Source organism: Scyliorhinus torazame, chromosome 7 (assembly GCF_047496885.1).
Source record: "Scyliorhinus torazame isolate Kashiwa2021f chromosome 7, sScyTor2.1, whole genome shotgun sequence".
NCBI classification, from domain to species: Eukaryota; Metazoa; Chordata; class Chondrichthyes; order Carcharhiniformes; family Scyliorhinidae; genus Scyliorhinus; species Scyliorhinus torazame.
This window is the reverse complement of record NC_092713.1, coordinates 243,844,830-243,860,153: the sequence shown is the minus strand read 5'-3', so window position 1 is coordinate 243,860,153 and position 15,324 is coordinate 243,844,830. Positions and strand designations below refer to the sequence as shown.

At 46.6% G+C, this 15,324-nt stretch overlaps 1 protein-coding gene across 1 annotated transcript in view; it reads left to right on the top strand.

Annotated features, from left to right (window-relative positions):
* Window positions 1–1,584: 1,584 nt before the first annotated feature.
* The window catches only part of LOC140427464 (glutamate receptor ionotropic, delta-2-like), a 216,971-nt gene continuing 203,231 nt past the window's right edge, over window positions 1,585–15,324 (top strand). The window contains exons 1-2 of the mRNA XM_072512982.1: window positions 1,585–2,456; window positions 2,617–2,752. Coding sequence (XP_072369083.1) covers window positions 2,668–2,752 — 85 coding nt within the window. The 5' untranslated portion in view covers window positions 1,585–2,456; window positions 2,617–2,667. The remainder of the gene's footprint in view (window positions 2,457–2,616; window positions 2,753–15,324) is intronic.

Below are 15,324 nucleotides of genomic sequence, written 5' to 3'. Positions count from 1 at the left end.
GAGAACACTCACTGGTTAGGCGATTCAATGCTAATACAAATAGAAAGACCATCATAGAACATAGATCATACAGTGCAGAAGGAGGCCATTCGGCCAATCGAGTCTGCACCAACCCACTTAAGCCCTCATTTCCACCCTATCCCCGTAACCCCTCCTAACCTTTTTGATCACTAAGGGCAATTTAGCATGGCCAATTCACCTAACCTGCATACCTTTGGACTGTGGGAGGAAACCGGCGCACCCGGAGGAAACCCACGCAGACACAGGGAGAACGTGCAGACTCCGCACAAACAGTGACCCAGCGGGGAATTGAACCTGGGACCCTGGTGCTGTGAAGCCACAGTGCTATCCACTTGTGCTACCGTGCTGCCCAGCGGGGCATATTCTGCCCAATTGTTCCTGGACATTACAATTGGACATTTGTCATAGCGTGTCACTTGGCATGTTACAAATGATCTCTTGCCTGAAACAGGCGGCACCTTCTCAGGATCGAGATGATGGAAGCTGGGCAGGAAGTTACACCTAAAGCCATTTTCAAACTGCTGCTTCCCATTTACACCAGTTATTGCATTTTGATACCAATATTGGATGAACATTGAATATTTGAGCAAGTTAGAATATTGCTTTTTCACGTTTGTGATCTAGGTTCCAAACTTCTCTCCACGTTGCCTCTATTTTGGTATTTTACCAAGAAAACCCCCAATTATGGTCAGTGCTTCTCTAAAATGTCCCCTTTTCTTCATACTACATTACCCCCATGTTAGTAAATGTTCCTCCGCCTCCCTCTGTTGTTGGAGTTACTCTTCTATTCTAATTAATTATTTACATTGACCTAAGGATGGAATTTCTTACTTGGCCAGTTCCTCTTGCTGCCATTTTTAAGAAGCATGTCATCCCTTACTCTTTTCAACTGTGGCATTGCCCTAAATAGTGTATATATTGCTGTTCTCCTTAATTTCCTAATATGTTTCACATTGGTGCATTTCAGTGTGAAGTACAAGAGAGTGGTTGTTGTGTATTGGGTTATACATTTACACTTCTAAATCTGACTCTTAACTGGGCAGCAGAATCCAAGATTCCAATTCTGCTGTAACTTTCAGTTTGCGACCTATAGGAGAGTTGACGTGAGCAGTGTGAGTTCAGAAGCCAGCGTGTGGATGTGCGTTTCCTGTGACTGGAACTAAACAAGTGACAATATAAAAATGTTTCAACCATATATAAAAGAAATACACAGGCCCGGATAAATGACGAGGAGTCGTTCTCTCTGATCCCTCCCTCATTCCCAAAAGGTCCTCTGTGAAATAAATTCGGTCAGATTGAAAGCAGTTCCCAGATGAGTGGACATGAACAACTTGCTGGACATGATGCTCTGCCAGAGATGGAACCAGAGTTGGCTTTAACATTTTGGAGCTTTCGTGGGTGGGCTTCCTTGTGTGTTGCCTGCCCCTCCCCTCTCCGTTTGACCAAAATTAAGCATTGGTTGACCTGCCAAATTCGACATTCTTTGCTGAGTAACCGGGTCCATCTACCGTTGGAATGATGTCTGTTGAATGAATTAGCAGGGATTTCAAATGACGTCATGGGAAAGAAGCACTAACTGGCGGATTGCTCCTCTCCCCATGACTTTAATGCAACAGACAATATTCATTAGTTAGCAGGGTTGTTTACTTTAATAGACTGCGTTCTCTTGCCGACGGGATTACGATAGTTCTCTCTCTCACTGTCTTCCGCCACCCCCCCCCCCCCCCCCCTCTCCCCCTCTCCCCAGTTTGAACTGCAACTCCTCCAAGTACAAGGGATTAGCGCTCGCAAACGCAGTGGCCCTTTCAGATTTTCAGCGTGTCCGCTTTGAATGCTGCTAACAATCCGTGACGAGTTTTCGATGAACACGAGGATATTTCTGCATGTCTCTGTTCCCTCTGTTCGGGGGAGAATTGCTGCAGAACGTCGGTGTTGCTACTTACGCAAATTGAACGCGTTGCCAGTTGTTGCCGCTAGTGGCTGTGTGGACCCCGGTGTCTCTGGCGTCTCCTGCTTTGACCGCTTCCCGAGCTTTGTTCCAATCCAATTCTTACAGGAGACAGGCAGCGGAGGTGCGGACCACCTCCACCGGGGAAACATTGACTGAAACCAGAGGGCAACGCAAGAAAATCTTACAAGAAGGTCTCGGCAGCGGTTCTGCGGTTGAAGATTTGCACTATTCCACTGATTTGAATCCTATTTTTTTCTGGGACCGGGGGTGGGGGTTATTCCAGTGGGTTTTCTGCTCCTGACCGACACGGAATCGGGAACGGCCACTTCTGGTGAAAACCTTTGCAACATCATGAACGGCGGCGGCTGGGGGAGTAGAACCTCGAGCTCTTCCTGTTGAATGCCGCATCTTCTCGCTCTAGTTTACCTTTGTAGTCACTTTGTATCTCCAACCAAATCTTTGGAAGAGTGGAATTGAGGGGCAGGTGGTGTTCGCTTTTCTTTTTAAAAAAAAAACATGTTCGTAAAGTTTAGAAGCGGATTTTCTACCACTAGCAGAAAATCAATAGTTTCAATAGAGATGGTTTAAATAGTCGTGGAGAAAAATTGGATCTCAAGGTTTTTGTGTTTTTTGTTAACGTTTAGTGCAGCGGATATTGAATGTGACTGCTATCACCAACTGACTGATTCAAGGAAATGGAAGTTTTCGCTGCTCTGATTGCGTCCATCTCTTGGATCTTATGTACCGACACTGTAGCCAGTGATTCCATCATTCACATAGGTAAGACAACACCCGTTTGTTCGCTTAAAAAAAAGATATATAGGGGCACTGAAATATTGGTGAGCGCGCCGGAGTAGGTGTCAAACCCAAACAGAATGAGGGTTTTTTCCACAAATGTCAATGATATCTGGTCACCCGGGATCTATATTCGCTGTTGCATTCTCAGAAAACACTGACGCTGCAACGATTGCCATTTGACTTTTCATTAAATACACTGTGTCGAATTTTTAATGCTTATCGCGTGGAGTTGTTTGAAGAATGTAGCAATTTTACCTCAAAAGTTACCTCTGACCCTTGTAAAATAACGCCACAGCGCTGATAGGATTACCATAATTAAGATTCGACTGTGCAAATGTTAAATCACACATTAACTGCATAAGTAATAACTAGATAAAAGAGTTACAAAGCAATGAGATTGTGTGCAAGAGCAATTGAACTGGAGATTCTGTAGATTTGCATAACTTACATTTAAAGGGGTATAATTGATGTATTGAAAGCCTGGACCAATTATATTACGAATTGTGTTAGCAAGTCCCCTATATTACTGTAATAACATGCATTAGATGTATGAATTGTTAACTTGCTCCTGAACATCTACAACAAAATACAATAAAGGTCCAATATAAACTTGTCCAAATAATTCTGGCCGCACAAGCAATGGGTGAACGGGCCCTGAAGCTGGTCGAAGTGGTGTTGATGGCAATTTGTTCATTGCCTGAAGAGTGAGAACGCGGGCCTCATCAGTTCCTTCCTAACTGTCAATCTGGACAGCACGATGACTGCCCCGGCAGAGGAATGCCGGAGCGGGGAGATAGAGTGAGGAACGATTGGTGAGAAGTGCCGCAGTTCCATTCTGCAGAGGCCGTCAAACTGTATATGTACAAGGGGAAAGGTCGGTCGAGTTGAATCAAATGAAGACGAGTGGCTGAAACATTTGTGTTCGAGGTTTAATGTCTTCATACGTGCAGAGTGGACACGCGATGTTCAGTTCGTGCAACGCGGAGCGTCCTTGGGATGAGTGAATGATGCCTTCAACCCCAGTGCAACGCCAGACTTGTGCCAGTGTCTGGGAAGGAGCTGGGGAGGGGTAACACGTGTCTAGGGTTGAGGAAGGGGAAGTCAAGGGATTGGAGTGGGGCTGAGTGGGTAGGTAGAAGATGGGGGGGAGGGATCGGAGTGGACTGAGTAGGTAGGTAGAAGTGGGGGAGGGGTTGGAGTGGTAGAGGAGTGGGTGACCACAGTGAGTATGTGTGTGTGTGGGGCACAGCCAACTCATTGGCGGGCAGCTCCAGCAGTCCGAGCAGCGCAGAACTCACTCCTGGGTGTTGCTGGGACTATGAGCAGGCCCCTGGGTGAATAAGACATGGACACTACCAGAGAAGGAGCTCTGGAGGGATTGGGGCAACCTAGGGGGTGGATTTGGAAGCCAGGTGGGTGGGGTGAGGGAGTGAGGTGGGTGCACTGTGTGGTTCAGGGACATCCCCCAAATTATCTTGCCCCCACCCTCATATCAAACTTTTAAAAACATTTGTTAAACAGAGTTATGACTCTCACCTGCCTGCCACTTCCCAGCACATTACGGCAGTGAAGGTGGGTCAAAAGCCTTAGCTGGGCAATAATTGGCCAATTAAAGGCTTTGACAGTTCAAAGGATTGGTGGGCTAGTGGGCACTTTACCCTGCTCCACATTTTGGGACCATGTGGTCGGGAAGGCAGTTGGCTAGCTATCTGTCATATTTTAGCTCCCCCTGCTGAAAACATGCCAGCTGGCACTGTAACATCCAGTCTGGTGCATCTCTTGCTCCTTGTTGTTATCTGCTCTTTTCCTCTGTTTATCTCTCATACGTGGTTTTGCTGTCTCACTTTAATGTGTTACACTTAATCCTTTTCTTTCACCTTTTGCTTTCCTTGCAGATCTTTCATCATTTCCCATGAACTTAAGTTCTCACACCCGCACTAATTATTTTCCCCTGTGTATCTTTCCCCTCCATTTATGCTTTTACATCTTTCATATGTGCTTGCTCTCTCATTCGTTCTTTCCCCCTCCCCCTCCCATGCAATAAGAAATGCTGAACATATTTTGCAGCAACTATAGAGAGGAATAGAGCTACAATTTCAGATCAGTTCCTACTTTTTGGTTTATATCCTGTCTCGTGCATGCACTTTATGCCTTTGCTGTCTCATCATCTTGCTTTCTCATCTGCAATTAATCCTTTTTTTTTGTGGAGTCAAAGGATTTTTCAGAATATCCGTGCTGATGCAGATTTCCTCTGTATACTCTTCAAGGATGCTTGAGGGGCTCTCTGAAAGTGTTATTGTTAATGGACTTTTTATGCCTGCAACCCCTCCCCTTATCCTGCAAAGAATCCAGCCTTCAAGGGCCCTCAGCAAAATGGTATTATGGCATTTTCCAACACCTATTCCACATTTGAATGGCCGTTCATGTAGGAAGAGGGCTTCCATCCTGTATTACTGAAAATTCACACCATTTACATCTTACATCACTGAAGTAGCGTAGTTGCAGCCTAGCAATTAATCTTGATTGGGGTAAATTGCTCACTGATAAATCTATCGGGTGCCGGCTACATAGATTGGATAATAGAAAGCATCACACTGTCAGTTCACTTCACTAGCAACTATTGAAGATTTATTTACAAACAAATGATACACAGATACTACTTGGGCAGAATGCCAATAGAGCAAAATTAATATGAAAGAACTGGAATCCATCCACAAAAATAAACCTTTTCAAAACTCTGCTTTTTGGAACAAGATAAATGACACCGACAAAACCTAATGCATCCTTGACAGAACTAAAGATTGGCATCCAGAATTAAGATATTAGTCACATGGAACCTGTCTGTTTTGAGGCAATTCTCTTCAAAGGTCTGCCAAACAAATTTTAAGTTTCCACCTTTGTGTGGTATGGAATTGTGCCCCTTAACTGAAATTGTCTTTTGCTTTTCTTGCATCATACTGTAACTAAAATGTTAACAGGACCAAATTTCTGTTAGGGATCATCTTGTATTCCCTTCAAAGTGAGGATGACTAAGTTCTTCATCAGCAGTGTTTGCTAGGGTTCCGTTGGGTTTGTAGGTGAATGCTAAAGCTGATCTGTGCCTAGAAGGTTCTGCTGTGAACAGGACAGGATAATGCAGATGACTGAGCTTTGGATGAGTTTTCAGAGGATTTCGTCTACTTGCATTTTCTCTCTGCTTTTGATATGTGTTTGCTTTTCAAGGAAGCCACACATTTTATTTGGTTGCATCAGGTACAGCAGTACTGGATCAGCATCTCCAAAACTCAAAGTTATTATCAAAACTCCTAAGTAAAACCTTCACAGTGTTGTTGTAGAACTTCCTCTGAGCACCATGTAAGTGCACCACAGACTTTAGCTCTCCACATGAAGGTTTTCTTTGGTAAGTGAATGCCAGGCATTCTGACCAGCCTAACCCAGTTGTGACTATCTGAATATGTTACGGATGCTTGGTATTCCACCTTGGGTGAGTACCTCGGTGCCTGGTATTTTATCCTACCATCTGACCTTCAGAAGCTGCCTAAAGCAGATTAAGTGCAGCAATGGCAGGCTCCTTCCACATTGTGGGCATGGGGAGAGGACCTCCTGGGGATTTCTGATATGTTATGCACTTACAGGTTTTAAGTCCAGCAAAGATTGCAACATGTGCTGTGAGAGTGAAGACAAAATGGCGGGACTGAGAAGGTTCCAGTGGAGCTCGTTTCGATAGGTATTTGGAGGACGTTTTGTTTTGTCAATGAGCCATCAGCCTCAAGTGCTCTTGAATGAGAGATGAGTGCTTCATTTTAGAGGTGGCATTGGAGGTAATGCTTTGGTGATGTGAAGGAAGATTGCAATTTTTAACTCCAAAGGAACCTCTTCTGTTGGAGCTTTGTAGGACGATTTACTGAAGCAGGAGAAAGCAATGTCAATAGTTAATTCTTGCTTACAAATGGTCTGTTGAGATCCTATTACATTATTGTATTTTTTCATTTTTTAAGTCTGCTCTGTTTTCATTATGGAACCAGATGGTATCCCATGTTGCTCAGAAACCATCAACCTTGTGTGGGACTACCTTGAAATAATGAAACCAAAGACTGGCACAATAAATAAATACTGGCAACATCTTGACGATCTATTATCTACCACATGGTTATGTAAAAATTGCACATTGATGGAGTAGAATCCCTTTGTGCTTGTAAATATTATTGCATTGTACAACAAATCCATATGGCCAAATGCGCAACAGTGAAATTTTGCATTTTTGGGTAGCTGGACATTCTGGTAAGGTAATAGTCTTTGACTATTTATTTTGGCCATCCATAGGAAAAATGATAAATCCTTGTCCCTGGCAAACAATGAATGATTTATTTGACGTATGCAGCACTGCACTCTGTATTGAATGCTCTGCATGTCACCTGACCTGAAAATACTCTGGCATAGAAATCAAGATAGATGCTATTGACCGACAGAGCTACAGTCATTCCAAGTTGTTTAAGAAGTTTGGAGATCTGGGGCGTCATTCTCCGACCCCCCGCCGGGTCGGAGAATGGCCGTTGGCCGCCGTGAATCCCGCCCCCTCCCCCGCCGAAGTCTCCGCTCCCGGAGATTGGGCGGGGGCGGGAATCCGGCCGCGCCGGTTGGCGGGACCCCCCCCACTGGATCCGGGCCGGAGTCCCGCCCAGGAATTGCCTGTCCCGCCGACGTAAATCAAACCTGGTATTTACCGGCGGGACCAGGTGGCGTGGGCGGGCTCCGGGGTCCTGGGGGGGGGGGGGGGCGCGGGCGATCTGACCCCGGGGGGTGCCCCCACGGTGGCCTGGCCCGCGATCGGGGCCCACCGATCCGCGGGCGGGCCTGTGCCGTGGGGGCACTCTTTCCCTTCCGCCTCCGCTACGGCCTCCACCATGGCGGAGGCGGAAGAGACTCTCCCCACTGCGCATGCGCGGGAAACTGACAGCGGCCGCTGACGCTCCCGCGCATGCGCCGCATTTCCACGCCAGCTGGCGGGGAAACAAACGCCATTTCCGCCAGCTGGCGGGGCGGAAATCCCTCCGGCGTCGGCCTAGCCCCTCAATGTTGGGGCTAGGTCGCCAAAGATGCGGAGCCTTCCGCACCTTTGGGCCGGCGCGATGCCCGTCTGATTGGCGCCGGCTTTGGCGCCAGTCGGCGGACATCCCGCCATTGGGGGAGAATTTCGCCCCTGGTTACAGATGGTGATAACGTTTTGTAATTTCTTAGCTTCATAAACACAGAAAAACGATTAATACACTGCTCCACGTACAAGTCTAAATAACTGGCATAATCTATACACATCACTTTAGATATGCACAGGTCAGCTATGCTCTTCTCTATTGCACGTGCACCTGTCTCAGCTGATAGCTCTAGAAACCATCATCCTCCAGCTTCCTAAAGGATTTAAGGAATGCATTAAAGAGATCCTTTTAATGCTTGCTTAACAGTATATAACCACTTTGAATTGACAAAAAAAATTAAGAGCAAAAAAAGCCCTTGAAATTTAGGATACATGCTGGAAATGAAAAGCTGACACCAGTGAATATGACCAAGCTGTCATATCGTCATTGAAAAAAAAAACTGGTTCATTAATCCTGCCATTGTTGATCACCCCATAGGATTTACGGACAACAAGCTTCCCAGACGGCGGGGGGGGGGGGGGGGGGGGGGGGAGGGTGCGGAGGCTACCCAGCTGGAGGTCATTACAATCAAACATAAAAGCCAGCCCAAAGCAGGACCTGATGTGGTTAGTTCTCCCAAGTGGAAGTGAGTTGCTGCCTTGAGCAGAATATTGTAAATAGTTAAATAACCCTCTGTTTTCTTACCGCTGGCTTCCACAAGTTACTAAACTGGCGATGAGGAATAAAGGAAACTTTGGACTCATTCGTGGAATTGTCTAGCCACCTGGTAATTTACTATCATGAGACGCCAGTTCAAAATGAAACTATTTAGGAAATTGGAAGTCTTTGATTCAGGCATGGAAGACGAGAACCAGTTTGCGGAGCGCATGAGGTACTATTTCCAGGCGAACGGGACTTTGGGAGAAGATTGTCAAAATGTCCTGCTCCTGACTGCCTGCGGGGCCCAGACAAATTTTGATGATAAGAAGTCTGGCTTACCCAGGCTGCACAAGACTCCAAATTATTTGATGAGCTGGTCACTTTGGTTTCTGAACACTATGACCCCAAACCTTCTGTTATTATGCAGAGGTAATATTTTACTACGGTGATGCGATCTCCCAGTGAATCAGTCATTGACATCTTGACCCGCTTAAGACGTCTAGCTGAGCATTGCGAGTTCGGGCAGGCCCTCTCCGAAATGCTGAGGGACAGATTAGTGTGTGCCATAAATAACACAGCCAGTCAGAGGCAGCAATTGGCGGAGCCCACCTTGGATTTGAAATGGGCCGTCGAGCTTTCGCTGTCCTAAGAATAGGCGGAGAAATTAGTTCAGAAGCTGCAAGGGTCTATGGACTATGATGTTTATAGTTTGGTTAGCTCTTTGTTTCAAACTCTTTCTGCATCATGGGGCAATGCCAGTCTGATCAGACGTCCTGCAGGAGGGCAGCCCCAAAGGCAATTCCGCAAACGAGTCAGGAAATCCAGAGCTACCTCAGACCGGTGGGATACCTCCCCTGAGGGTGAAGGGGGCAGCCATCCACATTTTCAAATGCATGGCCAGAAAATCCACGATGGTCAGGGCCACCAATTTTCGTGCAGAAAACGTCCACAACAGCCACTGAGAACCAAGGCCTGGCACGTGGGCCCCCTGGAGGAGGACTGTTTAATGCAGCTTAACTGAACCTTGGCCCAGAAGGTAATTCACATGACAGGTCAACGGTCATCCCATGATATTGGAAATGGACACGGGAGTGCTGTCTCCATCGTGGACCATCGCACATTTCGGTGACTCCACGCGGAGATCATGCCGCTAATATTATGTAGTGAACCATGGAACATCTTGGGAGCCACCATGAGTCCGATAATGCACGGTCTGTCGGTTCGTCTTCCCTTTGTTGTGGTGCAGCGAACGGGACCCAAGGGAACAAGACTGTTTGCGAGTCTTTGGTTTCAATCAGCAACAGTTTATTGAATGGGCACCAGAAATCTGTACGATGTGCTGGGCAAATACCCTAAAATGTTGCAAGAGATTCTGGGCAGGGTAAAGAGGGCCAAGGTCCATATCTACATGGATCTTGATGCTCAACCCTGGTATTTTAGGGCGAGGCCTGTCACGTGATGCTGGCCAAGTTTGATGGGGAACTTTGGCGCTTGCAGTATCTCGGAGTCATACGCATGGTGCAGTTTGTGGAATGGGCTGTACCTGTGATGCCGGCAATGAAGCCCGATTCTGTGGAGATTTCAAGCTCACTGTGAACAGAACTTCACGCCTGGACTGGTACCTGATGCCGAGGGTGGAGGATTTGTACGCAAGAGTGGCTGAAGGATGCTCCTTCATGAAGCTTGACATGAGCCACTCTTACTTACAGGTGGAGCTGGATCCGGAGTCCAGGAAATTTGCAACCATAAACATTCAGCGGGGATTGTTTGAATGCAGCTGCCTCCCATTTGGGGCTTTATCACCCCCGGCGATTTTCCAGCAGGTGATGGAGAATATCTTGCAGGACCTACCAAAGGTAGCCATCTATCTGGACGATGTGTTCATCACAGGCACCACGAAGAAAAAGCATATGGACAACTGGCAGCAAGTACTCTGGCAGTTTTCCCAAGTAGGCACCTGGCAAAAGAGGAGACTGTGTTTGTTCTGCACTAGACTGGTGACCTATCTATTTTACAGGGTGGACAGGGATGGTCTACACCCGGTAGAATCTAAGGTTCGGGCTATAAAAGGGACCCGACCCCAAAGAATGCCACTGACCTCCAGTTGTTCCTAAGCCTGGTTAACTGCTGTGGGAAATTCATTGTGAACCTGGCCACTTTGTTGGCTTCACTCCACCTTTTATTGAGGAAGGACGAGGAGTGGTTCTGGGGTGCTTCACAGGATAAAGCATTTGTAGAGTAAAGAGGCGTCTGTCATCCCTGCAACTCCTCACGCATTATGATCTGGCTTCGCCTCCAATCTTGACTTGCAATGCCTTATCCTATGGCCTTGGCCCATGGATGGGACAACAGCATGGAACCCCCATTGCGTTCGCTTCAAGGACACTGGCAGACGAAGGTCCGCTCAAATCGAGAAAGAGGGCTTGGCGATAATTTGTGGTGTCAAGAAGTTCCACCAGTACATTTATGCGTGGCATTTCTCCATAGTGACAGACCACAAGCCGCTGCTCGGCCTTTTCAGGGAGGATAAGGGACTCTCTCCCATTGGATCGGCTAGAATTCAGTGTTGGGAGCTTCTGCTCACCGCAAATGAATATTCGTTTGAACACCGCCCTGGTCCTCAGAATGCCCATGTCGACATCCTCAGCTGTCTCCCGTTGCCCATGAGTGCCCCATCCCCACCAGTGGCAGATGAGGTGGTTGCAACTCTCAATTTTATGGACACCTTGCCAGTAAAGGCTACTCGGGTGCGTGCATGAATGCAGTGAGATCCGGAATTAGCGAAGCTTTGCCTCATGCTGTTGAGCGGTGGAGAGATGGGGCCCTTCGTGTATCTCCATGGCCTTTTTCCCAGACGTTCTTGGAATTCAGTGTAGAAGACAGCACTTTGTGTTATCCCACCACAGGGTCAGGAATCCCTGCTGCAGGACCTTCACAATGGTCACCCAGGTGCCTTTAAGGTGTAGATGTTGGCCCGTAGTTACATCTGGTGGTCCGGCATCAATAAGGATATCAAGAGGGTGGTGCGCAGCTGCCCGGCATGCAAGGAGCATCAGAAGCTCCCACCGGCTGCCTCCCTTCATTCCTGGGAATGGCCAGGACATCTGTGGATACATCTACATGCAGATTCCGTGGGACCATTCATGGGGTCCATGTTCCTCATTATCGTGGAAGCACACTCAAAGTGGCTAGAGGTGTACAGGATGGCCTCAACAACGTCCAGAGCCATGATAGAATAGCTCCGGGCTCATTTAGCACCCATGGTATCCCTGAGGTCCTTGTAACAGATAATGAGACGCAATTCACTAGCAAGGAATTTGTCACATTTACAAAGCAAAATGGCATTTGGCATATTCAAACCTCCCATATCACCCCCCCCCCCCCCCCCCCCCACCCCCCAAGAATGACCTGGCAGAAAGGTTGAGAACTTCAAAAGAGGCAAAAAAACAATCCATGGGTTCTGTGGACATATAGCTGGCGCAGTTCCTTTTTAATTACCGCTCAATGCAACATGTGACAATAGGAATCGTTCCTGTGGAACTGTTGAGGGGCTACCGACTGAGAACGCAATACAGTCTCATGTTTCTGAGCCTCGGCAGGAATGTGGAGGTGCAACAGGAGATGCAGAAGAGGCACCCTGACTTCAGGACGCCAGGGTGGGCATTTTACTCCGGGGACGCTGTCTGTGCCCTCCATTTTGATGATGGGGCATTGTGATTTCCAGTTATAGAGCCGGAGAGAATGTGTCCTATCTCGTATAAAGCCCAGGTTCAGGGGAGAATTCAGCAAGACCACTTAGATGCCCTGTAGAAGCGAGAACTAGCACTTTACAACACCCAACCGGCAGTATTAATGTTGCCTTCATGCCAGGAACCGCCCCTCAGCCTGGGGACCCAGCCGTTTGGGCCACAGTGACAGGTCCAGCAGGAGGTGGATGACTCCATATCAGAGATGGATGCCGAAGCGTCTTTACCAGCGGACAAAGCCGCGTTCGGGACAGATGTCCAGGCAATAAGCCTTCGAAGGTCGGCCAGGAAACGGCAGTTGGCAAACCGGTACATTCCGTCTGACTCGGAGCCACCACAGGCAGAAGCACAGCCGCGGGCAAAGCAACGCAGAAGACCCCAACTGTTGGCGGCTGAAAGGGGACTTTCAGGCTTGGAAGGGAGGGGTGTTATAACCCCCACAAGGACCACGGGGAAATCATTGTTGATCTCCCTGGAGGATATGTGGTGCACAAACCTCCCAGATAGGGGTGGAGGTCACACAGCTGGAGCTTGTTACAAATGAACATAAAAGCTGACCCAAACCAGTGTCTGATGTGGCTAGTTCTCCCAACAAGGACTGTACTGGGAGTGAGTTGCTGCCTAGAGTAGAATATTGTAAATAGTTAAATAGTTCTCTCACAGCTGGCTTCCTCAAGTTACTAAAAACATCTTTCAGGGAGGGAAACTGTTCCTGAACAGTCTGGAATACTTGGGATTCCTGTAATTGACTGTCAAATGCCCTCTAACCTTGTCTAATCGGACATTCTAAGAAGGACAGTGAGGGACAGCAATAAATATCAGCCTTGTCTGTGACATCTCCATCCCAACCATGAATTTATAAACAATAATCCAGGGTGTAATAAAATTATAAAACGTAATGCAAGACGAGCGATACAAAAATAGCTGAAGAAAATTATATCTGACAGAAGTTTCAAAACTACCGTATGGTTCAACGTTAGCAATGCAAGGAAAAGTCTTCTGCCAGCTATGATTCATTCTTAAATTTGTCCAGATTGCACGACAGAATACGGAACTCGTCACAAATTTTATAGTGTTTATTTCCTTGCAACTTTGACATAACAGAAGTGATTCATAAATAGTCTTGGATTTTTTCTTGTGCCCAAAATCTGCAAACTGAAAAATCATAAGATCTCTAAATAGAAAGAGAAATTACTTGTTGGTCATTTTTGAAGGTTAAACTTCTATTGATTACAAATATGGTTTATGGTGATTTATAAATATTAGTTAGGCCTCCACTGGAGTTTTGTATTCTATTATGGGTATTGCGTTTTAGGAAGAAGGTTGAGGCTTGAGTGGTGGCGCTGAAGCGCTTTGCCAGGATGGTATCTGGATGAGGAACTTCAGTTGCATGAAGAGACTGGAGAGATTGTTCCCCATTAGAGCAAAAAAAGTTACTGAAAATTGATAGAGGTGTTGAACATTAGGGATGGTTTCATATATGAAAGAAGGAGGAAATATTTGTAATGACAGAAAAGCCAATAGCCAGAGAACAGATATAAGGTGATGGGCAACACAAGAAAATGTTTACCGTGATTCTCCATCTGCGGGATCCTCTGCCCCGCCAGTCACGCACCCACACTTGCGCGTTTCCCGACGGTATGGGGTGGCCCCCAATAGGAAACACGATTGGCAGACTGTGGGAATGGAGAATCTCGCTACCGGCAGGGGCACGCCACGCTGGAAAATGGGGCCGGCGGGACGGAGAATCCCGCTCATTGTTTTCTGCTGTTGATTGTTGTGATCTGAATGCCATTGCCTGAAACACTGGTGGATCCAGAGTCTAGAGTAACTTATAAAGGGAATTGGATACGCATTGTGATGTGAAGTGGAGGGGGAATACGAAACTATGGGGGACAGAAGCAGAGCATGCCACTTATTGGATAGCTCTTTCAAAGAGGCAACGCAGGCAGGGTGGGCTGAACAGCCATTTTTACTGTATCATTTGATGCTTATAGATTGCTGCAGTTTGTGTACTGGTATTTACAGCACTTTTAAAATTAATAGACCTGTATTTATGTATGCTGTTACTGAAAATTGTATGTCAGACAATAAACAATGACCCCTTATGTTACACTCGATGTTTGGTCCAATTTTCCACGAAGAAAATAGCATAAGATATAGGAGGAGGCTATTTGGCCCATGAGCCTGCTCTATAATTCAATAAGATCATTCCACTTTCCAATTTGCCATCCATGATCCTTAACTCCCCTGTCAATCAAAAATCTATCTAACTTAGCTTTGAATACATTTAAGAGAATCCCAAACACTAACAACACTCTGAGAGACTAAATTCCTCTTCATCTCTGCATTAAATAAATGACTGCTCATTTCTAAACTGTGTCCTCTAGTTCCAGCTTCCCCCAGGAGAGGAAACATCCTCTCAGCATTTAACCTGTCAAGCCCTCTCACAATTTTATTTGTCAGTATGATCTCCTCTTATTCTTCTAAACGCGAATGAATATAGACGCATCCTGCTCAATCTCACCTCATAATCTCCTGATCCCAGGAATGAGCCTAGTGAACCTTCTCTAAACTGCTTCCAATGCAAATATGTCCTTCGTTAAGTATGTGTTCTATTCTACTCTGATAGACGCAAGGCACTATCTTATCAAAAATGTACCTTATAAACTGTGTGGCCTTGCAGCAACCCAAAATTCCAGTGCAGGTTGAGCACAAGTTGGCTCCTTTAATGGAAATGCAAAAAGAAAATTGTGATGGGCGGCACGGTGGCACAATGGTTAGCACTGCTGCCTCACTGCGCCGAGGATCCGAGTTCGATCCCGGCCCTGGGTCACTGTCCGTGCGGAGTTTAAACATTCTCTCCGTATCTGCATGGGTGTCACCCACACAACCCAAAAGGATGTGCAAGGTGGGTGGATTGGCCACGCTAAATTGCCCTTTAATTGGGAAAAAGAAAATTGGATACTCTAAATCTATGAGAAAACAAAGAAAATTGAGAGCTGCATACTTAAAT